This window comes from Oryzias latipes, chromosome 6, assembly GCF_053564925.1.
Source record: "Oryzias latipes strain Hd-rR chromosome 6, Olatipes_Hd-rR_3.1".
In the NCBI taxonomy this organism is placed as follows: domain Eukaryota; kingdom Metazoa; phylum Chordata; class Actinopteri; order Beloniformes; family Adrianichthyidae; genus Oryzias; species Oryzias latipes.
In genome coordinates, this window is record NC_136242.1 from 5906433 (window position 1) to 5930069 (window position 23637).

General features: G+C 43.5%; 3 protein-coding genes across 9 annotated transcripts in view; 1 reads left to right on the forward strand and 2 right to left on the reverse strand.

The window, feature by feature from the left end:
- tesmin (testis expressed metallothionein like protein) overlaps positions 1-3264 on the reverse strand; it is a 32425-nt gene extending 29161 nt beyond the window's left edge. For 2 of the 6 annotated variants that reach the window (XM_020701569.3, XM_011472840.4), the window contains exon 1: positions 1932-2114. The gene's annotated coding sequence lies outside the window, so the exon portion shown is untranslated. Of the gene's footprint in view, positions 1-1848; positions 2115-3099 lie in introns of those variants that run through there. The other 4 variants (XM_078948317.1, XM_020701567.3, XM_011472841.4 and 1 more) reach the window with 4 other exon arrangements.
- Positions 3265-3438: 174 nt separating this feature from the next.
- On the forward strand, positions 3439-13276 carry zgc:110339 (C-signal). Its single transcript, XM_004086210.5, has 6 exons — positions 3439-3657; positions 5290-5341; positions 7206-7393; positions 12165-12320; positions 12396-12506; positions 13033-13276. Exons 1-6 carry the CDS (start codon positions 3523-3525, stop codon positions 13144-13146), a joined length of 756 nt encoding a protein of 251 aa, XP_004086258.1. The 5' UTR covers positions 3439-3522; the 3' UTR covers positions 13147-13276.
- An 806-nt stretch (positions 13277-14082) lies between these two features.
- gal (galanin/GMAP prepropeptide) lies at positions 14083-23331 on the reverse strand. 2 transcript variants are annotated; one of them, XM_011472839.4, is made up of 7 exons: positions 23156-23331; positions 22994-23074; positions 20044-20098; positions 19728-19799; positions 18307-18393; positions 14681-14752; positions 14083-14266 (listed from the first exon to the last, which is right to left on the reverse strand). In XM_011472839.4, the coding sequence occupies exons 1-7, from the start codon at positions 23297-23299 to the stop codon at positions 14205-14207; spliced, it is 573 nt and encodes a 190-aa protein (XP_011471141.2). In that variant the 5' UTR covers positions 23300-23331; the 3' UTR covers positions 14083-14204. The 2 variants fall into 2 exon arrangements, with proteins under 2 accessions (XP_011471141.2, XP_004086257.2); XM_004086209.5 differs by lacking the exon at positions 19728-19799 and having other exon boundaries at positions 23156-23307.
- Between the last annotated feature and the right edge of the window lie 306 nt (positions 23332-23637).

Consider the following 23637-nt stretch of genomic DNA (forward strand, 5'->3'; position numbering starts at 1 on the left):
TGTCTTTAATAGAATCAAATAAACACAAAGAAAAAAGTATTTTATGATCTTTCATATTCCTAACTCCTCAGTGTTTTATCAGGGCCTGTTTGGATGAACAAGGAGCTGATTTCCTGGAGATGGAAAATGTTTTTAGATCAGTTAATGAGGGCAATTTCCCACGGCACACTTGACCAGTTGTGCCGTGGGACACTGGTTGAAAAAGTGTTTTTCAACCAGTGTGCCGCGGCACACTAGTGTGCCGTGGGAGATGGTCAAGTGTGCCGTGGGAAATTGCCCTCATTAACTGATCTAAAAACATTTTCCATCTCCAGGAAATCAGCTCTTTGTTCATCCAAACAGGTCCTGATAAAACACTGAGTAGTTAGGAATATAAAAGATCATAAAATACTTTTTCTTTGCGTTTATTTTATTTTATTAAAGACATTTTGATAAGGTACCGCGATTCAGCTGCAGCTTCGGCTGTATTTTGGAAACGTCCCGTCCCTTTGACTGTCTCCACCAATCATTCTTGAAGGCTTAATCACATGTCATCCGTCTGACCAATCAGAAGTGGTTAAAGTCTTCACTTCCTTGTCCCGATTTAGCTCGTAAAGTCGCTCAGTTCTAAAAAAAAATACCAGCTAAAGCTCGTCTTTAGCGGTGTAGCTTCCCACAGAATCCGGTATCAGACCGTGGAACAAGTGAACAAAACAATGAAGCTCCGAAAACCGATCTCCGGCCGTTTTATGCACTACATCTCCCATGATGCATTGGGTTGTGAGAGTGACAGCGCTCAGGAGATCTGTTGTTAAACGTCTTGAAACCAACGAACACACATCAAACTGTTTTTAAATCTTCTAACTTATCTTTTATTGCATCTTTTAGAAAAGAAACAGCTGCAGTTTCCAGCTTTTTCTGCAACAATTATCTCAAAAATGCATGTGAGATTGTGGAGGGGCTGTAGATCAATACAGTCTATGAGTTTCTCCTTTTTTTTTACATTTTTGGATGCTGGTGTGCCACAGGATTTTTTTTTAAGGTTAAAGTGTGCCGTGGCTCAGAAAAGGTTGAAAAACACTGGTCTAGATGACCCAACTCCCAACGCTAAAGTGCCTAGGATAGCACAAGGGTTAAGACCCACTTCAGTCATCTTTTGATCTATTTTTAAAGCGGTCCCAGTTTATTCATGATTATTCTGTTTTTAGCCAAACTAAAAAAAGCTGAGTCATTTTTTAAGACAGTTTCTGCAGAGCTGCAGCAGTTCTTTAGAAATTCACCTCTGAGTTGTGGGCAGGACCGCCCCCCTTCCCCTCCCCGTTGCTGAAAGTTGGGATCAGGGGCCTTATGGCCCACGTAGCGTATGTTTTACATGCCAAAAAATATCTTTTTCCCACCAGTCACCAGCCCACCGCTGATTGACAGAGGCTGTGGTCCAGAAAGAGGGTTAACTCTGATGAATAACTATAAACTATAAAAATGCTACAAGAACATGTTTTTAAAAAGTTTATGATTGGAGTGAGTCTTTCAGGGTATATTATTGTAATCCACAATACGTTTTAAATAGGTTTTATAAATGTTTTTGGATGTTTTAAAACTACTATGACCATACTGGTAATTCTATTTTTAAAAAGTTAGTGCGGGCTGCATGAGTCTCTTAGCAGAAACCAAATAACTCAGATGTTGACCATCGATGCAAAAGGAAATTCTAATAAAAGTTCATTCAATTTTTAAAAAGTTAGACATAAAGTTATCTGTTTAATTTTTCAATGTGTTTGTTCATTTAGTTTTCTAATGTGATGCTATAAAAATAACTTTTAATACAATTAAATGTGCGGTGGTGATGTGGAAATTAACAGAAAGACTAACTTGGTATGGTCCATTCCTTCTGTCATGCTAACGACGTTAGCTAGTTTTAGCTCTTGGTTTAAACTTTAAAGCAAATCTCCAACCTGCTTCAATCCGCGCTACAGCCGGGGGTTGTCTCCTGTAACCGGGGACTCTAACCGGAGCACAGTGGTCAGGACCGCTGCACGTCAGGACCGGGATTTAGGGTCGAATTCAGGGCCAACGGTTCTGTCTCTAACGAATGAACGCACGTGCAGGTACATTATCCCCGCCCCTCTCTGCCATATATGGCAAAACAAGAACGCAATCGTTCAAAACTCCGGAGTCTGCTCAAACTACATAAAATATGCAGTGACGTCACGTGCAAGGGTCTGGAAGTGACAAATTATGTAATAAAAGTATGTGAAAGAGTCGTATGCGCTATGTTAGGAGTGGTGTGATGAATACTTGTGAAAATGGAGGACTTAGGAATACATTTAAAATTACATTTGGCCAAACCCTCTTTCAATACGGAACTTCATTCATCAACAGAAATTCTCTACAGGATTGGTGTTTTAGATTTTATTCTAAATTGTAAACATAATCTAGAAAAACATTAGCAGCAGGTGCTGTTAGCTCAGTCCCTCATTTACAAACAGAAATTTCTCACCCCACAAATGTATCGTATGGAACAATAAAGCCAAGCTTTTTAAAAACAAGTCACTCTTTTTCAGTGGCTGGTTAGAAAAACTGATTTTTTAGAGTTTGACAACCACAGGTGGATTGTGCTTTTCTAAATCACTATCAATTCCCAGTCCATCCAAGAGAATGTGCTGTAGTCTTTGATTCAATACAACTAATTATTAAAAATGTGGACTCTCCTTTTCCTGTTCCTGTCTCAATCCATAACATTTTAGAATCCTATGTTGGAAATATTTGTTTTTTAGGTCAGAAGTATAGTATCAAAAACATTTGTATTTCATTTTAAAAAGAGTTAGTTTCTGTTCCTCAAGTTGTCTCTGATTGAAATGGTTTAGTTACAGATTCAAGCTGGAAAAAAATTAGGCTAATTCCTATTTATGTGGTGCTGTTTTGTTGTTAGGAAGCAGCAAAAAGAAGACGTTTTTTTTAATAACCCTATCCATCCTAAAGGAAAAATCTCACATCCACAGATGCAAATACGGTCAACAGAAACCAGTTTTAAGCATTTTTATAATTATGTTGTTTGTTACATGAAACAAATGAGTGATTCAAGAAACAAAAAGGTTTTGAAAAGCATGAATATATACTCACTGTAGAGTGTCTTTGAATATTTGTAACACCTGCTGGTTCTGATTCTTTGATTGTTTGTTCTACTGTTGGTATACTATTGTGCATAATTCCAAGAAAAAAGTGATGAAGATTACAAAACAATGTGTAAGGAATTTAGCAATTAAATAATATCAATAAATCAACGGAGTTTGGATAGTGATACGAAACTGGTATTTAAACGTGTCTAAGAAATTTGCCATATTTAAAGACACACTTGTTTGTCAATACAAAGTTTTTCAGCGACTGAATGACAGGTGTGAAGCATTGACTGTAATGCGCTCCGCTCCACTGGGGGGCGCTGTAGAGTCATCGCAAAATACAACCAAGAAGAAGAGAAGTTGCAAAACAGGCGACCCGCGGGGGGCGGAGTCGCCTTCAACTGCGGCAAGGCGGCGGCGGGGCGGCATGTCTGCGTGGGGGTCGGTGCTGATCACCGGCTGCAGCAGGGGCATCGGCCTGCAGCTCGTCAAGCAGCTGTCTGAGAGCAGCAGCAGGCCGGCGAACATCATCGCCACGGCCCGGAACCCGGCCGGCTCCGCGGTAAGAGCCCGGTTCCGACCCCGTTCTTCCAGTTGTAACCAAAAACCAGGTGTGACACTTACGTCAGTACAGTTCTGCCGTCAAGTCAAGCCAGCCGTCAATAAGTCAGATGATCTGCGGAGTCAAATGAGCCAGTTTTCAAAATAAGTTTAAAACACTGAAAAGTCAAATGAATGACTGAAGGACAAAATACACAATATTCTTATATTAATCAAATGAAAAGTTATCATGAAAAAGGTTGAGATAAGCTTGTGTGTTTATAAACATACTCCCAACCATATATAGCCCATTCATTTATGTTAATTGTAAATAAATGTAATTTAATTATTCCCATGTGGACATGTTATGATGGATGACTTTTGAGAATCAGTACAGTAACACTTCATGATGAATTATAGACGTGGAGACTTTTGACAGAGATGCTATCTTTGAGACACAGTAGTTTGTGTTTTCGCAATAATCCATGACAACAACCACATTCATTCTCTTCAGAACTATTTTGGCTACACAGACTGACATTTCCAGACACTTTTACTGTAAAAAATTTGAGTTATTCATGTTTGGAATCCCAAATATTTTACATTTTCACAGACACTTTGATTCCATGTAGCCAACATAGTCCTGAAGAGAATAAAAGCAGCTGCTGGCCTGGATTATGGCAAAATATTTTGCTACAGTGTTTCAAACATTCCATCTCTGTCATAAGATGCTCAGCACTAAAAATTCAGGAGCGGCTTATTTGACTCCGCAGATCTGAATGACGGCTGGTTTGACGGAAGTAGAACAGTTTGACGTATGAATCAACTTCATAGACATAGATTATACTGAAGGGCTGTGTGGTTCATTAGTTCAGTGTTTTTCTATCATACACACCACTTTATTTCAGGAGAACTTAATTCTGACAGTTAGATGACAAAAGTTTGAGTCTGATTTGATTGAAGTGTCATGCACTGATGTGTCCAGCCCGCATATGACACTAGATAAAACACACAACAATGGCCATGACCAACATACAATGACCCATCAACAAAGAAAACAGCCGGATATTCTAATGATGTCATTTAGCTCTGGTTTATATGGAGTCACATGAAATGAAAGTACTGAAGGAAAATTGCCCTTTTTCCACAAATGCTAATTATCTAAAATGATAAAGCAGTAACAGACATGTAGTCTGCTTTCTCTAATGCTATAATTTATTCACACTCACTGTGACACAGATGATGCATCCTAATTATGCATATGCATTAGATATGCAGATATGATTGATGGCTGTACTCTAAAGCCACTTTGGTTTAAAATCATTAAATCTGTTCATGTGTGGTACAGATGTAGACAGAAGAACTGAGGTCTGGGCTCCTCTGGCTTCACCGTTCTGCCATATTAAACACAAAATGCTCTTTGCTTCTTTCTCAGGGTGAACTTTGATAAACAAGCTGAAGTTTTTTTCCTTCCATGATATTTTCCTCATGACCATGTCAGCTCTGTGCTCCTCTGTCATTATTCACCAGTATTCACTGTCTGAGGCTGAGGTTGATGGCTCACATAGTCCTGATGTAAGGGAGTTTAAAGACTGTTAGTGAACATTTGGCATGTTTTAAATCTTATTTTCTTTTCTTTTTTGTGTTCCTGCAGGCTCTACAAGAACTCTCCAGAACATGCCCAGGTGTTCACGCCGTCACCCTGGGTAAGTGCGCGCCGCCTCTTTCTACTCTGTGTGTCAGCAACTCTTGCAACATGTAAAGGACTTGAACTTATGTTTGAATGTTGTCCCAGAAGAGGGACATTCATGTGAGCCCGTCTGTAGCCATGTTACCATCACTACCAGCCCATCTTTAACCATTTGAGTGCTCTTTTCCGGAGTCAGGTGCCTGTTAAAAACAAACGGATCGTTCCTTCAGAGTGTTTCTAAATGGTCTCCACTTGTGTGGTGCTTTCCCACTAGGGTTGTGCCGATGGACGATACCATCGTCCATCGTGATGGGTGACTGGCATCCCGATGGAGAGACACCATTGTGATGCCACGCCCCCGGCACGCTGCGAATAGACACCATAAAACGCGGTTACATGTGCAAAATATCTTGATAAGGATTACTGGTCGGATTAGAATCCAACCGTGTTCATGGGCCCAGAAAAACGTTTTCAGATTATAAAAACATACACATGGGTGACACTTTCGGTCGGATTGATAAATGATCATGTGCGAATGATTTATCATTCGCACATGATCATTTATCAATCCGATCAGTAGTGTTTTTAAAAACCGGAAGGGAAACGTAGTTCCGCCGAGCGGCTACATACATAGATACGTCAGCTCGGTAATATACGAGATGATCTCCTAAACGTGCTTTTATTAATGTTATGGTTATTATGAAGCGCCTGTTCGCTCATCATTTTAATTTTAATCCGTGTGGTCAGTGCTTTTTCTGTTGAAAAACGGAGCCGGAAAAAGCCCGCGTTAACTTATTAGCAGTATGTTAACACGGGCTAACAACATTAGCATGAACATAAATCCATGCGGGAAATGCTGCAATCTGCATCTTGGCGTCACGTAAATATGTGGGACTAACATCAGCCTTTATTTTGTCGGGACACGACTGGAAACACAAATCCATGTGATTATTTGAACGGTTTCTAAGGACTGAACGGCCTTTCTGCTTCGAAGCTTACACACTGCGTGAGCTAGCGCTCTGAGCTCTGCGCCGACACACACTTTTACCGGGAGACCCGGTTCTCCTAAATTCCGGTTGCTCGTTCACGTAGAGCTGCGGGACTGATCACAGTCCTAAGTCTCCCACACGTAACAAAGCATCCTTACTTCCCCTAAAACACAAAACTGTAAGTCTGCTAGAGACACGGTCGCCCGCTCCGCCGGTCCACTTGACTAATCAAGTGCAGGACCGGACCACTTGTTTTCTATTCTGTTTATTATTGATTTTTTTTTTTAAGTCACTTCCCTCAGTTTAGACTGGATCATCGCGGATGAGTCATTATTTGGGAAATAAAATAAATAAAGTAATAAAGTAAAATAATGAATAATATTTATATAATAACAAAAAAGTACCCCCCCCCCCCCCCCCCCCGGCGACGTCATCGTCCATCCCGATGGTTGACTGCAAACATCGTCAACTGCCAATTTAGGGGACATCGCCCAACATCCTCTGATCCTGATTCACAGCAGTGTGAACAAAAATACTCAGAACCACAACTCGAATCAACATTTTTTTTATTTAACCTCCAACATGAGAAAAATGCTACAAGAACATGTTTAAAACACCAAAAACCCATTTTTCATTGGAGTTGGTCTCTAAGTGTTCACTACGACCTGTAAACCAAAATCGACCATAAACCAAAATAAACAGAAAAGAACTGAAACTAAAACCGAAGTGAACCAAAACCAACCCTCCTTACCTACCTGAACCAAGCTGGATGACGGCGAACCTGTCTGTTCAGCTGAAGACGTGTTTGCAGAAGAGTTTTGCTCTTTTCTCTGACATCTCTTTTGGTATAGAAACATCATTTCCTTGATCATATGTGTTAACTTTTTTCAGATGTTTGCAGTGAGCAAAGCATCTTCTCAGCTGTGGAAGAGGTTCAGTTTATTGTGGGAAACCAAGGACTCAACTGTCTGATCAACAATGCTGCTGTTGGATCTTCCAGCAGCATCAACAGTGTAACCCGTGAGGCCATGATGAGGGCTTTTCAAGTCAACAGTGTTGCCCCTCTCTTTGTTACTAAGGTACATGTTTCTGTGTTAAAACTGTGGAGTCACTCATGTAACTGACGAAGAGACACGAGACGGCCTGGTTACAATCATCTGACTGTAGTGACACACGAGACGGCCTGGTTACAATCATCTGACTGTAGTGACACACGACACGGCTGGTGACAACCATCTGACTGTGGTGACACAGGAGACGGCCCGGTTACAACCATCTGACTGTAGTGACACACCAGACGGCCTGGTTACAACCATCTGACTGTGGTGACACAAGACACGGCCTGGTGACAACCATCTGACTGTGGTAACACAGGAGACGGCCCGGTTACAACCATCTGACTGTGGTGGCACACGAGAAAGCCTGGTTACAATCACCTGACTCTGGTGACACATTAGACGGCCTGGTTACAACCATCTGACTGTGGTGACACACTAGACGGCCTGGTTACAAGCACCTGACTGTGGTAACACACGAGACGGCCTGGTTACAACCATCTGACTGTGGTGACACACCAGACGGCCTGGTGACAACCATCTGACTGTGGTGACACACGAGACGGCCTGGTTACAACCATCTGACTGTGGTGACACACCAGACGGCTTGGTTACAATCATCTGACTGTAGTGACACACGACACGGCTGGTGACAACCATCTGACTGTGGTGACACACCAGACGGCCTGGTTACAACCATCTGACTGTGGTGACACACCAGACGGCCTGGTTACAACCATCTGACTGTAGTGACACATGAGATGGCCTGGTTACAACCATCTGACTGTAGTGACACACGAGACGGCCTGGTTACAACCAACTGACTGTGGTGACACACGAGACGGCCTGGTTACAGCCACCTGACTGTGGTGACACACGAGACGGCCTGGTTACAACCATCTGACTGTGGTGACACACTAGACGGCCTGGTTACAACCACCTGACTGTGGTGACACACGAGATGACCTGGTTACAACCATCTGACTGTGGTGACAAGCGAGACAGCCTGGTTACAACCACCTGACTGTGGTGACACACGAGACTGCCTGGTTACAACCATCTGACTGTGGTGACAAGCGAGACAGCCTGGTTACAACCACCTGACTGTGGTGGCACACGAGAAAGCCTGGTTACAACCACCTGACTGTGGTGACACACGAGACGGCCTGGTTACAGCCACCTGACTGTGGTGACACACGAGACGGCCTGGTTACAACCATCTGACTGTGGTGACACACTAGACGGCCTGGTTACAACCACCTGACTGTGGTGACACACGAGATGACCTGGTTACAACCATCTGACTGTGGTGACAAGCGAGACAGCCTGGTTACAACCACCTGACTGTGGTGACACACGAGACTGCCTGGTTACAACCATGTGACTGTGGTGACAAGCGAGACAGCCTGGTTACAACCACCTGACTGTGGTGGCACACGAGAAAGCCTGGTTACAACCACCTGACTGTGGTGACACACGAGATGACCTGGTTACAGCCACCTGACTGTGGTGACACACGAGACGGCCTGGTTACAACCATCTGACTGTAGTGACACACGAGACGGCCTGGTTACAACCAACTGACTGTGGTGACACACGAGACGGCCTGGTTACAGCCATCCGACTGTGGTGACACACCAGACGGCCTGGTTACAACCATCTGACTGTGGTGACACACGAGACGGCCTGGTTACAACCATCTGACTGTAGTGACACACGAGACGGCCTGGTAACAACCATCTGACTGTGGTGACACACCAGACGGCCTGGTTACAACCATCTGACTGTAGTGACACACGAGACGGCCTGGTTACAACCAACTGACTGTGGTGACACACGAGACGGCCCGGTTACAACCATCTGACTGTAGTGACACACCAGACGGCCTGGTTACAACCATCTGACTGTGGTGACACAAGACACGGCCTGGTGACAACCATCTGACTGTAGTGACACACCAGACGGACTGGTTACAACCATCTGACTGTGGTGACACACGAGACGGCCTGGTTACAAGCACCTGACTGTGGTGACACACGAGACGGACTGGTTACAACCATCTGACTGTGGTGACACGTGAGACGGCCTGGTTACAATCATCTGACTGTGGTGACACACCAGACGGCCTGGTAACAACCATCTGACTGTAGTCACACACGAGACGGCCTGGTTACAACCATCTGACTGTGGTGACACACGAGACGGCCTGGTTACAAGCACCTGACTGTGGTAACACACGAGACGGCCTGGTTACAACCATCTGACTGTGGTGACACACCAGACGGCCTGGTTACAACCATCTGACTGTAGTGACACACGAGACGGCCTGGTTACAACCAACTGACTGTGGTGACACACGAGACGGCCTGGTTACAGCCATCTGACTGTGGTGACACACCAGACGGCCTGGTTACAACCATCTGACTGTGGTGACACACCAGACGGCCTGGTTACAACCAACTGACTGTGGTGACACACGAGACGGCCTGGTTACAACCATCTGACTGTGGTGACAGACTAGACGGCCTGGTTACAACCATCTGACTGTGGTGACAAGAGAGACAGCCTGGTTACAACCATCTGACTGTGGTGACAAGCGAGACAGCCTGGTTACAACCACCTGACTGTGGTGGCACACGAGAAAGCCTGGTTACAATCACCTGACTCTGGTGACACATTAGACGGCCTGGTTACAACCATCTGACTGTGGTGACACACTAGACAGCCTGGTTACAACCATCTGACTGTGGTGACGCACTAGACGGCCTGGTCACAACCATTTGACTGTGGTGACACACGAGACGGCCTGGTTACAAGCACCTGACTGTGGTGACACACGAGACAGCCTGGTTACAACCATCTGACTGTGGTGACAACAGTCTGCATCTATCAAACATCTGCAACGTTTTCGCCCAGGCAGCAAAGAAGGAACATGTAAACGACATTGGCTAACGTTTTGGCTCGTTTGTTGCGCACACATGAATCGCAGACTTCCATTGATGCAATATTTAATACCAAGCCACCTTTTGTCCCTAAAATAGCTGCCACTCTTCTGGAAGGGCTTTAGTGTCACAGGAATTTTTGACCGCCAGGTCCTCCTGTAGTTTCCTATCCTTCACCACAACTGCCCCTACGGGTGACCACAGGCTGTCTGCAGGTGAAACAGGCAACCCTGTGTAGAGTAGTGGTGTAAGAATTCTTTAAAAATCAGACAGTGTGATTTTCTGGGGGAGGGGGTCTCACTTTGTCTCTCATAGTCGAGAAAATTGAAAATTCCAGGCATCTCTTGTCCTTTTAAGTGGTAGAACTTGCACCAATTGCTGGCTGACTGAATACTTTTTTGCAGCACTGTATAGGAACTGGAGAGAGTGGGTGCAACGTCACCCATAGAGAATGCCTTACCTCCGGCTCCAGTGAAATGAAGCCAATTAAGTCGCCATTTTTCCGTGATTCAAGCACGGCCGTTTAGAGCTAGTCGACCTAGATTGGTCCGAGTCTTCAGAGTCCAAGTTTCTATAGCAACCGCTCTCACCAATTATGGTGGATCTTTTTCAAGATCCTCACCCTTTCACTGAAAGCAGCTTGGCAGAATCTGTCAAACAATCGAGGTGGGGGCCAGTGGGCACCATTTTTATTCATACTTTTATAAAGAATATCGTGAAACAATTAGGATTAGCAAGAACATGTTGAAAGGCTTATATCGTGCTTTTCTTAGGCCTTTCAGAGTAAACCATATCCATGTGTGATAATAATCTATTACCTTTGGCACACAGAAGAAATATTTTTTAATGAAATATTAGTTATTTTCACAGCTCACTTTTCTACCTGGAAGTAAGACGACCTGATCTCTGAAGCTCCGCCTTTTGCTCCTTGTGGGTGTCGCCCATTTCGTGACATCATTGTTCATTAAAATTAAAGTTTAGCCGATCACCGCTAGCTCCACAGAGAAAGTGGGTGTGTCTGTTAGCCTGGGGGCGGTGCTGGAAGCAAAGACTCTTCCTGGAAGGGTTTCCTCACTTATCCACGTCACAATGTGAGAGGCCGCTCATTTTTGTCGAATGGGAGGGGCTGGTGATCAGAGAGCATAAAACAGCTTTGGGGTTGCTTTCATGAGGAATTAACATTATAATACACTTAAAAGCTCAAGGTAGATTTTTCCATGATATAGGCTCTTTAAGAAAAAGCTACCAGATCAAGAACAGCTATTCTGACAAATAGGATAACTGATTACAGCTGTTTATTTCTCCATAGAGGTCTATGGGATTTCTTGGAGCCAGCAGGTACTTCCTGTTGGGAACGTTAGGGGAGAGGGGGTCAATCTGTCCATGTCGTATATACAGTGAATGATACAGCAGTACATATCAGACAAAAACAGACTTCTTTATAATTTTGATCATTACTGCCAAATGTTGACAGAATTTCTCTGACAGAAAACATGACGCTTTTGTTGTGACTCAGAATCTGCTGCTGTGTGAGGATGATTACTGACTGCTGGACCTGTTCACACATTGACATCTGTGAGATACTTTAGTGATGGTCATTTATTTTAACATCTTTGTTTTTGTCTTCCTGCATCCTTTGTTTTTTTTTCTAAATGAAATGACATTCAAAAAAATCTGCAAAGATTTTGTTCTGGTGAAGGATAACGTGTAAAACTGAAGTAAAGATGAAGTTAGGCGGCACCATAACCCACGTCTGACGCCTTTTTCACAGGTTTTTCCAACACGTTCAGTAGTTTCCTTCTCCTGGTTGCTCTCTTGTTTCTTATCAGTTGCAACGTTTCTTTTGCTTGCAGGCATTTCTGCCACTGTTGCAGACGGCTGCAGCTCGCTCCACTGGGATGGGGGTCCATAGAGCGGCTGTCGTCAACATCTCCTCCATCCTCGGTTCAATCTCATTGAACTGTGGAGACAGCGCCACCTTCAAAAGCTATGCTTATGGCACCTCCAAGGTCAGAATATTGGCTCCCGGCCTTGCAGAGGTCGCTTTGCCTGACTGGAATGAAAGAATCTTTATGTTTTTTTAGGCTGCTCTAAACATGGTGAGCCGCTGTCTGGCGGCTGATCTGGGACCTGTTGGGATCCTGTGTGTGTCTCTACATCCTGGCTGGGTGAAGACAGACATGGGGGGGCCTCATGTGGGTATTCAGTATGGCTTTTTAGTGTGTTTTTTAGATGGAGCTGATTGTCAGTTTCCACACCCCAGGTGTGAGAACTACCCAAGTTTGTTCTGGCATTAACAATCCAATGTTCCACATAATTATGCAAATTGTATTTAAGTATCATCAAATTCTTTGTTTCTCAACCAAACTGATGGATGATATTGTGCCTCTGGGCTCTTTGGATCACTGACATCCATCTCAGACACCTGTGGTCATTAGTTTTCCAGGTGAGTTCAATTAAAGGAAAAACTACTAAAGAAGGACGTTCCACATTATTAAGCAGACCAACATTTTCAAGCAGCATGGCAAGAAAAAGCATCTCTGATGCTGAAAAGCATGAAATAGTTAAATACTTTGGACAATGTATGAAAACCTCGGATATTTCAGGAAAACTTCAGGTGATCATCGTAGCATGAAGAGATCTGTGGCTGATTCAGAGACACGGGTTGGTGCAGATAAAGGCAGAATGAGGAAGTTTTATCTGTGTGTTTGTCTGTTTCAGGCCGACTTAACCGTAGAAGAAAGTGTGTCTGAAATTCTATCTACTCTCGTCAGTTTCACGGAACAGGACCATGGCGGTTTCAAGGATTACCGTGGACAAACGTTACCATGGTAAAATACAGCAATGGGACTCTGATGATGGCCATATCCAACCAGGAAGTCTGTCAGGGTTTTTCTTTATTTTATATTTTGAATGTTTTCTGGATAAGGGTAGCCCAATAAATGAAAATTGGTTGACTTCCCAACTGAGTCCTTTCTGTGCGGAGTTTGCTCTTCTTAATGAGAGATGGTTTCTCTGGTCCCTTTGACTTCTTTTGACAGTCCAAAAAGATGTTTGAATAAGTGATGAATACTCATTTCTGCTGAGTAAACCATTTCTCATTCTATCCAGAGATTGTTATAAGAAATGTGCTTTACAAAGCATCAACCAGTTGTATGAATGTGAACTTCTGCTTTGCTAGAAACTGTGACACATTCATGCTTAAAAACAATCCATCTTCCAGTTCTGCTTGGTGGGATGCAGGAGGGATGATGGAGCCCAGCTTAAGGCAAAGGTGAGGTACACTCTGAACAGGTTACCAGTTTATTGCGGTTTCCTCATCCCAGGCAGAGACATTCATCTGTCCAGTGTTTGACATATGGACAGATCATCTCTGACCCCCCCCCAGTAACATGCCAGAAATAGATGCGAAGGAAAATGTCTTCAGTTGCAGTTGAAATTTGTGCGCTAGGGGCGTGGTTTTCTAGTTGTCAGGTGGGTGGGCGTGTGTACGACAACATCACTACTTTGTCCCGCCCATGTTTGGAAAGTTATCCAGGTGGGCGGAGCCAGAGCGGCCATTGTGCCCATCCTGCTTCAGGCTTCATGGCTATGGTTCCAGAGCCGTATGGGTCAGTGTTGGCCTGTCTGTGGTCACATCAGTACCACAGTCATCTCAGTGAAAGTGTCCCATGAGTGCAGCGTCCGTCTCCACTGCCTGTGACCTGATGACAGACTGATGGAGAGGATGTTGGTGCAGTTTCATCTGTTCACAGTCAACACACCGACCTCTGGAGGACATACGGGTTTATTTACACAAATAACAAATATCCCACTGTTATTTTTGAGGAGCATCAGAGACTGGAGGGATTTGAAGTCATGTGAAGAAGGGCGTGGACAGACAGACGGTCTAGTTAGGGGTTGGTCATTTCATCTGATGTGACAGAAGGAGGCAAGTTTTCCAAAGCTCCCATTTCTGAAAGACAGGAGAGGAGAACACCGGGAACTGAGGATCAGCAGACAGAAAAACATGAGATCCCAGCTTCATCCCAGCTCTGTCCACCTATCAGTCTGCTTCATTTAAACATTATTCTCCCAAACTGGCCTCAATGGCACTTTAGTGTTTTGTTTTTGAAACAGATCAGCGTGAGTAGCTGGAAGTGATGGAGAATTGTGCCTTTTTTTCCCCTAATGTTCACCTTTGCTCCATGGAGGAGAAGGAGAACCTTACAAACAGTGATACAGCAAAGCCTGAATGAATGTCTGTTTTTACTGTCACTTCCCCTTTAAACCCAGAATCCGGTTCTAAAATGTCCTCAGGGATTTGAATCTGAGGATGAGTCTAGTGAATGAAGTGCACAGAGATGGATTCAGACCCACTGAAGCTCACCTTTGAGTTTGAGGTAGGACAGGAAATCCACCACGGTGTGAATGATGTCCTCATCTGCTATTCTCAGCGAGCCTGAGGGGGGAAGGCACAGCAGCTCAGTGTTCGTCAGGAGGGAGGGAGATTAAGATCAACCTTATTAGTCCCGTAGGGAAAGTCAATTGTAGTATCAGCGCCATAAAATAAACATGAAATATACAGGAAGAAAAACGGATATACATGTATATACAGATGAATTGTAGTCTGATGGCGGCTGGCAGGAATGACTTCCTGTACCGTTCCTTAGCACAGCGGGGGTGTAGGAGTCTACCGCTAAAGCTGCTTCTCAGTTTGTCCACTGCTTTGTAGAGAGGATGGGAGGGTTTGTCCATGGTGGTCCGCCAGCAGTCTGTCCTGTTGGCGTCCTTTGCTTTGATACCAACACCCCAACACACTGCAGCAAAGAAGAGGCTGCTCGCCACGACAGAACATGTGGAGCGTCCTGCTGCAAACACTGAAGGACTGGAGTCTCCTCAGAAAGTAAAGTCTGCTCATGCCCTTCCTGTAGACAGCCTCAGTGTTTGTGGACCACTCCAGTTTATTGTCCAGATGGACCATTTCTACGTCCATCCTCCATGCAGACCGGGGAGGGTGAGGACTTTCTCCTACTGAAGTCCATCACCATCTCCTTTGTCTTGGCCACGTTCAGCTGCAGGTCATTTCCCCCTCACCCCCTGATAAAACACTCCACAAGGCCCCTGCACTCCTCCTCCCGTCCATTTTCCACATGTACCGCTAATGTGATGAGTTCACATCGAGTTCATGATTGTCTTCACTTTTCTGAAGCATGGAGTCTCGTTCTAGTCTAATTCTTCTGAAATAAAACAAAAGCCAACCAGCATCAGCAGTCCATCTGAGTTTGTGGTTCTGAGCCTCTGGGTGGAGGGAATTCTGGGAACTGTAGGTTGTTTGTAATCATGCAGGGATGTTGCAGCGCATGCACTATGCCATGATTTCTACATGCTGAAGAAGAAGAAAGGATGAAGACTGAACAAAAGAGCATCTAATAATGTGACACGATAAAGAGACGAGACAAGTTAGAAAGCCAACAAAGTTTTTAGATGGCAGAAACATATTTTCCAAAGAATCATCGGGTGTTTTTCACAGCAATAACTCATTCATTTAAGGTCTATTTTTATTTTAAAATCAAAACTATGTTACACCGGATATTGGAACGACTGAGCGGTACAATCTCATCATATGTGCCTAGTTTTCTGGCAACAGACATTAATATAAAAAGATGAAATGTTTGTTCTTTTAAATAAGTCCTTATTTTGTGAAACCTTAACTCCCACCTTACGTTTCAAAATGCGATGCAAACCTTTAAGCACCAACGGCTGCAGTTCATCAAAAGACCACCAGAGGCAGGTGTTAAAAAACAGCAAAATCTTTTCAACGTTTATGCTTTTTTTTCTAAAACTGTCAGGGGGAAAAGGAATTTTTTTGTTTTAATACAACTATTTTGCTTTCATTTGAGCTCAAATTGGTGGATTCAGGACAACTTCCTTTTTCCCGCCTCTTTGGCCGATGGACATGCAGGTGCAGGCTCTTTCAGAACACGCAGGATCTCCATAGCAACTCTAAACATTGACTTGGTTCTATATCTTAAATCAATGATAACATAGCTTTGAACATCAGTTTAGGCCAACTTGTGCTTGAGAATATTTAAATATCTCAGGCTGAATTTGAATTCTTCCCATTACCTTACATTTAGCCCTGCAGACAGACAGTTACGTATAAATACTTTCTGTGTCAGAAATCCCATCCTAATCCCTAAATACTGAAAAAAAACTATATGGTGAGGGACTATCTAATGCCGTGGATGCTCACTACTTTCTTTTAAAATAGGATGCCACTGATTTCACAAAGTTAAAATCTAATCATGATGAGTGTCTAACATTGACTGTTAATGAATCCATGTTTTCTGATGAGGAAAACGTTGATTGTTTTTAAAAAAAATACAAATTAAACATGTTTTTTTCACCACAAAAATTGTTCAAATGCAAAGCATTGTGGTCTATATTTGCCAATCCAGTGAGCAGCGATGCACACATGTTTTGCAGACTGGATTTTGAACAGTGAAGGTGGACTTAAAGCCATAGAATTGGAAAGTTTGGATGATATGATCAAAATGAATTGGCTTAGGTATTTTCTGAAAAAGGGGAGAAATACTTGGTTTCATATTCTTTCCAAAATTGTATCTCATTTAGTGGGTATTGAGTTCCTTCTAAAATGTGATTTTGACTACAGAAATGTTCCTAATAAACTTTCTACTCATCATCAGCAGGTGTTACTGTACTGGAAACTCCTATTCAACCATAACTTTAGTCCACACAACACTCCCAGATGCAACTGTTGGTTTATTTCATGTAGGAACGAATCCATACTTTACAAACTTTGGATTGATAACGTTATCTGGTCATTATTACACATTATGATTGACAGTGGAAACATTATCTCGTTTGAAACTTTTTCCAGTAAGTTTAAATTAAATGATAGAAAACAAAATAACAATGTGATCAAAGCCTCAGCCTTTGATTCAAATGTCCTCCAGTCTGGTTCTTAATGTTCAGCTTCCTTTTCTGTTGTTTGACGGTCAATCGGTTAATTCAAAACTTTCAAACTCATTTAAACCATGCCTTTATTTGTTAAAGGACTGTTTCCAACATCTTTCCAACGTTATTCCATGTCACAGTATCACACAAAAGAAGAAGTATCAAAGTTCAGATCTCAGTTTGTTAAATGTCCCATTCCTCCAAAGTACAAAGAAATCCATCTTAAAATAATGAATCCTGTTTATCCATGCAAGGAACTACTTCATGTATGTTTTGATTTTCCAGAAAATAGTCGTTCTTTTTGTGAGATCAATGTAGAAACATATATAAACATTTGTTGTAAATGGTTTTTGGAAGATTTTTTATGTTGGTGCTGCTCAAAGTTCCCTTTTCCTTTTTAATTACAAAACACGTAATATTATTAGTATTATTTAGATGGTTTGTGTTGATAAATTAGTTGTTTTGGCATTCAATGCTTAATTATACCATGGTCCGGGTGAATACTCCATTCTGATTGGCTGCTGGGTGTGGATTAAAAAGTGATAATACACGCCTTAAAAAAGTAGTTCCGGTCACATATCTTAAATGTTCTGTATCACTGCTCTGGCCTCTTTAGAACAAACTTTATCGTCATCATCTGGAAAAAAGCAAGCGGTAAGAGGAGATCTGATGCTTTATTAAACACATCATGATCATCGGCATAGATATATCGCTTTCCTTTGCCGCTGCAGTCGAGGTCGGTGCGGGCTCACCCAGCTAAGCAGGGCGTTGTTATGTTACCATGACAACACGCTGTAACAAATAGTCCGCTTCTTATGAAAAAAAGCCATCTAAACCGATACATTAACAATAATAAAGTACTAAAACTGATTGAATATGTATTTGTCTTGTAAGTGACCATGGTATAAGCGGGATAATGGCCTTCATTATCAGAAATGAACACACTTAGAACTCTAGTTTGTCAGGCAAAGAGTAGAAGTTATAGAAACGTCAAAAAGGTTCATCTAGAGAAGCAGTGGAGAGAGGTGTACATACCTGGTCTGAAGTCCTCCTCCTGGCCCATGTCCCGTTTTCCAGCCAGACCCTGCTTGTCCCCGAGTGTCCTGTGTCCGTCTATTCCATCTGGACAGTGGGAAGTGACCACAGTCGCACACAGTCACACAGGCAGCACATCCAGCGGCAGGATGCTGACTCAGCTCTGCGCTTTCCACAAATCTGACTCTGACAAACGTTACTACTTGTAGTTGTTTGAGGTGTTTCTGACAACATCTCAGCTGTTTGGTCTGAAAACCTGAAACCATGTTTGGGAGTGTGTGCACAGCCCACTCTCTCAGTGCACACACACACCAGCACACCTTCACCTTCCTCCTGCATGGAGACTCAAGGACATTTCAACATGGGAAAAGTCAGCATGGCATTTCCTGTGTCAGTGCTTTGTTCAGTTTCAAACGACCACCTGCAGGGCTTGGCTCACGGAATTGCAGCAGATCAACTGACAGAGAGCAAGCAGGACGGCAGACTGAACCCAGAATGATGGCGGTGACAGCAAGCAAAGGAACCAGATGGAGGAGAGCAGAGTGAAGAAGAGAGTGTTACCACTGATGAAGCTTTCTGAAGTCTGATGGAAGATCATGTCATGACTGAAATGAGCTGCACACACGTTTCATAGAGAGTTGTGTTCCTGAAACCTCTGGTTTGTCCGGCTTTTCTTCTTCCGAGTTTGTCAGCCTTCAGAGCAGCACTTCACCGTAGGAGTACTCAGGGGAAAAGGGATGAGCGCCTGACTCACCCTGAAGTGATGCTGGAGTGTGAAGGCCAGGTGATCAGGAACAAGATGACCACACAACAGAGCATGGTGACGCTTCTCCCCGACTCCCATCACCTGAGACTGATGGGTGGGACTGAGCGCGAAAACAGCCGCGATGCAGCGGCTCGTTTGGACTGATGAGGAGAAGGAAAGCTGTCCTGCACAACCTGTGATCTGCACACAAGCTCATTTGTTGGTCTCTAAGTGATGCATTTTATCTAATGAAAGTGGATTCCTCCTTTGATGATTCAAGCTTTTACCACTTGAATGCAGACTTTTGGTTTTGGTTTTAAAAAGCATCTATTCCACCTACCTTTTAGTTTATTTGCTTTGATGATTTCATGTTTTCTGTTTTTTTAGAGTAGTCTGTGCTTTTCCTTCAAAATTGCAGCTTTAATGCCTCCAGCTGCAGCTTTGTGTGCAGATGTGACACACAGGACGATGTCCTGCAGGAGGCTGAGCTGGACTCACAGCAAGCCTCTGTGAGTTGCTGCTGCTGGAATGCAGAAATGCAGCAATGGGACGGATGGCGTCAGAGAGGAGCAGCATGACAGAAAGAAAAAGAAGCAGCTAATAGCTGGGATGTTTGCAGAAAGCAATTCCTGCTCTGACACCAAGGCCCTGCAGCGGCAGTATGTTTCCATCTTACATGGAGTGACCAGGTCGTCTCTGCCTCTGGCACTGGGGGAATCCTTTATCTGAATTAGGTGATCAATACGACCTGAAACACAGGATGAGGCAGGGGCAACCTTTACCTGGACTCCACGCACACACACACACACACACACACACACACACCGGGATACCAGCGTTCTAACAGCACGTCCTCTGGAGGTGAGGAAGCAGCTGACAGACACATTTAACACCAGCACGGGTCACAGCAGCAGCACTTTCAGCCAAACCAGCATCAGGCAGGAGTGCATGTGCGTGCACGTGTCAGCGTGCGGGGTGCACGTTGTACTTACGGGGGCCTAACAGGTATCCAGCACTGTTCAGGGTCCAGCCTCGCTTCTCCTTTGCCTGCAGACACACAAACACTCACAGGTTCTGTCTCTGACCTGCTGTGGCAAAGCCCAAAAGTCCAAGGCGGCCTCAAATGCACCACTCGATGGGAGTAAGCCCTCAAAGGTCACTTTTTAGTGGGTTTAGTTGGTGATAGGGAAATTATCAGAGCTCTGCTGCATTTGGAAAACACTTTGATGTTTTATTCTCAGAAAAACTGCAGACAGAGTCTTTGAAGGTTCAACTGAGTGTCATTGTCTGCACATGCCTCATCATCTTCATCAGCTCCAGCACCTTCAGCATCTGCCCTGTCATCAGGGAGGAGGTGCACAGATGCACCATCAGTGAGATTATCATCGGAGCTCTGACTAGAATTACTCTGGTGGTTAAATGGTCCATGATTTAATTAACCAATTATTCAAGTAATCTGGATTATTTGCAGAATCTGAAGCTAATCAAAAGGACGGCTTTTCTCCCAGCAGCATCACTCTCAGTTCTGCAGCAGAGCAGTTGTGGTTTAGAAGAGAAATGTCTTCATCCTGAAACAGAGGGTGATTGTGAGCTTTGTTTGATCTGAAGCTGGTGTCCGAGTGTGGCGGGTGGGTCTGGATGATGGTCAGCATAAACAAACACATGGCTTCTTTTAGCAAACGAGGCTGTCGCACGTCTTCTGCAACTTGCTTCAGTTTCATAATGAAAGTAAGTTCATCAGTAAGAAGCAGCTGTTCTTCTTCAATCATCAGCATCCAAACGCTGAAAGTCAGCCTCACAGGAGTGAGTTCAGTCAGAGCAGGGAGAGAAGCCATCACCGTTGCTTCCTCCCGACATTTTCCTGATTCTTTCCATTTGAGCTTGTTTTTCCTTTCAGCAGATTAGCTAAAGCCAAACCCCCCTGGAGCATTCACACTGACGGCTTTACTTCAACCAGAGCCAGTTTCCTCTGATGGTCCTCCTGGTTCATGAGGTGTGAAATTCACCTGCACTCTGGTCGTGACCCAAAAGAACTCCTGAAGGTCTCTGTAGGTGAAGGGGGGGGACATTTATTAGCATTCCCACCCAGTTCTATTGGGGGAAAGTCCCTCTTGAAGCCGTTGTAAAATCAACTCTCAGTGAAATCATCTTTATTTTTATCATTTTTCATTTTTATGCTATATTTAATTTCACTTTGTGTCAAACTACAAATGTATAGTATTTGAGTTGATTTAAGTTTTTGCGGCTTCTTTTTAACTCTTTGTGGTCTCACCCACCTTTACTTAGCTGCAGGTCTGATTGTCAGTGACAGACCTTCATGTGTTCACAGATGGACCTTATAAAGTAACATAACCATCAGGATGTGTAACTGGTGCTTTAAAACATCTTCAGAAAAGTTAGCTAGAAAAAAACCTTTAAATCATTTGGAAAATACATTTTAAATGGTAAATGGCGTATACTTATATGGCAGTCCCATTCACTCACTGATGGCAGCTCCGATGACTAACACTGGCGCCAGCCTTTAAAACCTTTAAAACATAGGTATATATTGAATGATGTATTTCATTGAGGCTAACTTAAATTGATGTAATTTAGTTCGGTATTCTAAAAAAAGGAATTGTTTTATGCATTTTTATGTGTTAACTTCATGATATAAAGATAAGAGGAGTAAAGGATCAACAGGTGTTTAAATAATTCCAAATACTTTTGTCAACCTGATTGTGGTGAAAAAATCAAAGTTCTTTTAATTACAACCAATGAGTATTAATGTGCAATAATGATTACTGAGATGTCTGAATTACAATCAATAACTATTGATTTTCTTTATTGATCTGCATGTGTAGCAATAATTACTGGTTTAATGTGTTCTAATGATAATCAATTATTATTACATAACGATTATCGTTACTGTTTTCTGAAATCATGAATGAACGTTTTCTGTAGATAATCAATCATTAATTAGAACTGGATTTAGTAACTTCAAAAGAATCTATCGGATCAGAACCAGATTACTAAAACTATAAAATGAATTAACTCAGTAGGGGTGGGATTACATAAGATCACTTCCTCCGCTCCTTTTCAAGCAGTAAATCAAGCTCTACTTATACTTTAGTTAATGATCACTGTATTTAATTAAGCAAATGTGACTTATGTGTCTTTTTTTCTGTTTTATTTTCTTTTTTTATCTATGCATTTCATCATTTCTGTAATGAGTTTCATAAATCTGTGTAAAATCTTTATTGCTTTGACTACAATGCTTGAAATCAATCAATCAATCTTGTAATGTTCATTGAAACCATTCAGTCATTGGACACAATCATCAAATAAAATAGGAAGTTATGGAAGAAATGTTCCAAACAAAAAAAGTACAGTAAATTCCATAAATCCATCTCTAGTTCTGAAGAAGGAAAACAAACTTTCTGTGTGTTTGGAGCAATGTTCTCCTTTGCTCTCTAGCTGTTCTTTCAGGGGATCTTTTTCACGTATTTAAGTGCGACCAAGCACAAAAAGTGAAGAAAATTCCTGTTGTGCGGCCAACATGCGCATGCGCTCGGATTTTCAGGTTAAGCGTTGTTGGATGCGCGTTTTGGAAGAGGTCATTAAAGCAGGAAAGGCCACCAGGTGGCACAGCCAACATTTACCCACAAAGTCACGTTCAGCATCAAAAGACTCCAGTTCTGCCCCGGCCTCACCTCACGTATCTTAGAAATGAGGTGAAGGAAGTCACTTCCTTTTCTTTAACGTTCCTTAGTTGTTGTTTTTTTTTTCACATATTTTTTGTATGAATTTTCTCCATTTTTTAACTGACCACATCTAAACTATTAAGAGGCTGGCATGTTCCCTGATCTTCTCTTGTTCTGCTCAGTCTTTGGCCCCTTTCTTTCATTTCCACACCCTGCCGGTTCCGTCCGGGACCCTGAGTGACGCGCGCGCGCTGCTTACCGCGATAACCAGCCCGATGCTCTCCGACAGCGCCGCGCAGAAGATGAGCGACGCGCAGAGGATCCCCAAGCACTTGTGCATCTGGGGAGCGCAAGAAGAAGCGGATGAGCTGGAGCCAGGCTGCGGGTGAGTGAGCGGAGCGGCCAGCCTGCAGCGCCTTACCTTTTCAGCGGGAGAGATGGCTGCAGCAGAATCTGTGCGCTCTGGTAACTGGTTTGGACGCTCCGCGCGCACCGGCCGGCTTTTATGGGCGACCCCGCCGCTACCTGCTGGCGTCAGCAGCCCCCAACCCCCTCCTGCGGACATGACGGGCAGGTCACGAACACGGGTGTCACCGCATCACCCCCACCACCTCCCGAATTCAATTTGACAAACGCTCCTCGTCCGCAGTTCCGCGCTCATTCATCAATGAAGGTCAGGAGAGGATCCGGACCATCACTCAGACTCACTGGTCTCTGTGGTCCGGTTGGCTGGAGCTTCTGTGGGTTCAGACAGGCTGATTCTGCATCTGTCATGACCCAGTTAAAGGTTCGCAGAGGTTTGGAGAGGGGTCTCCTTCACAAAACCCGCAGCTCCTCTCCAGCTGTTCGTTCGTTCAGGAAAGTTTAGGTTTTGGTTTTTTGTAGTTTGAATTCGGGGTTGGG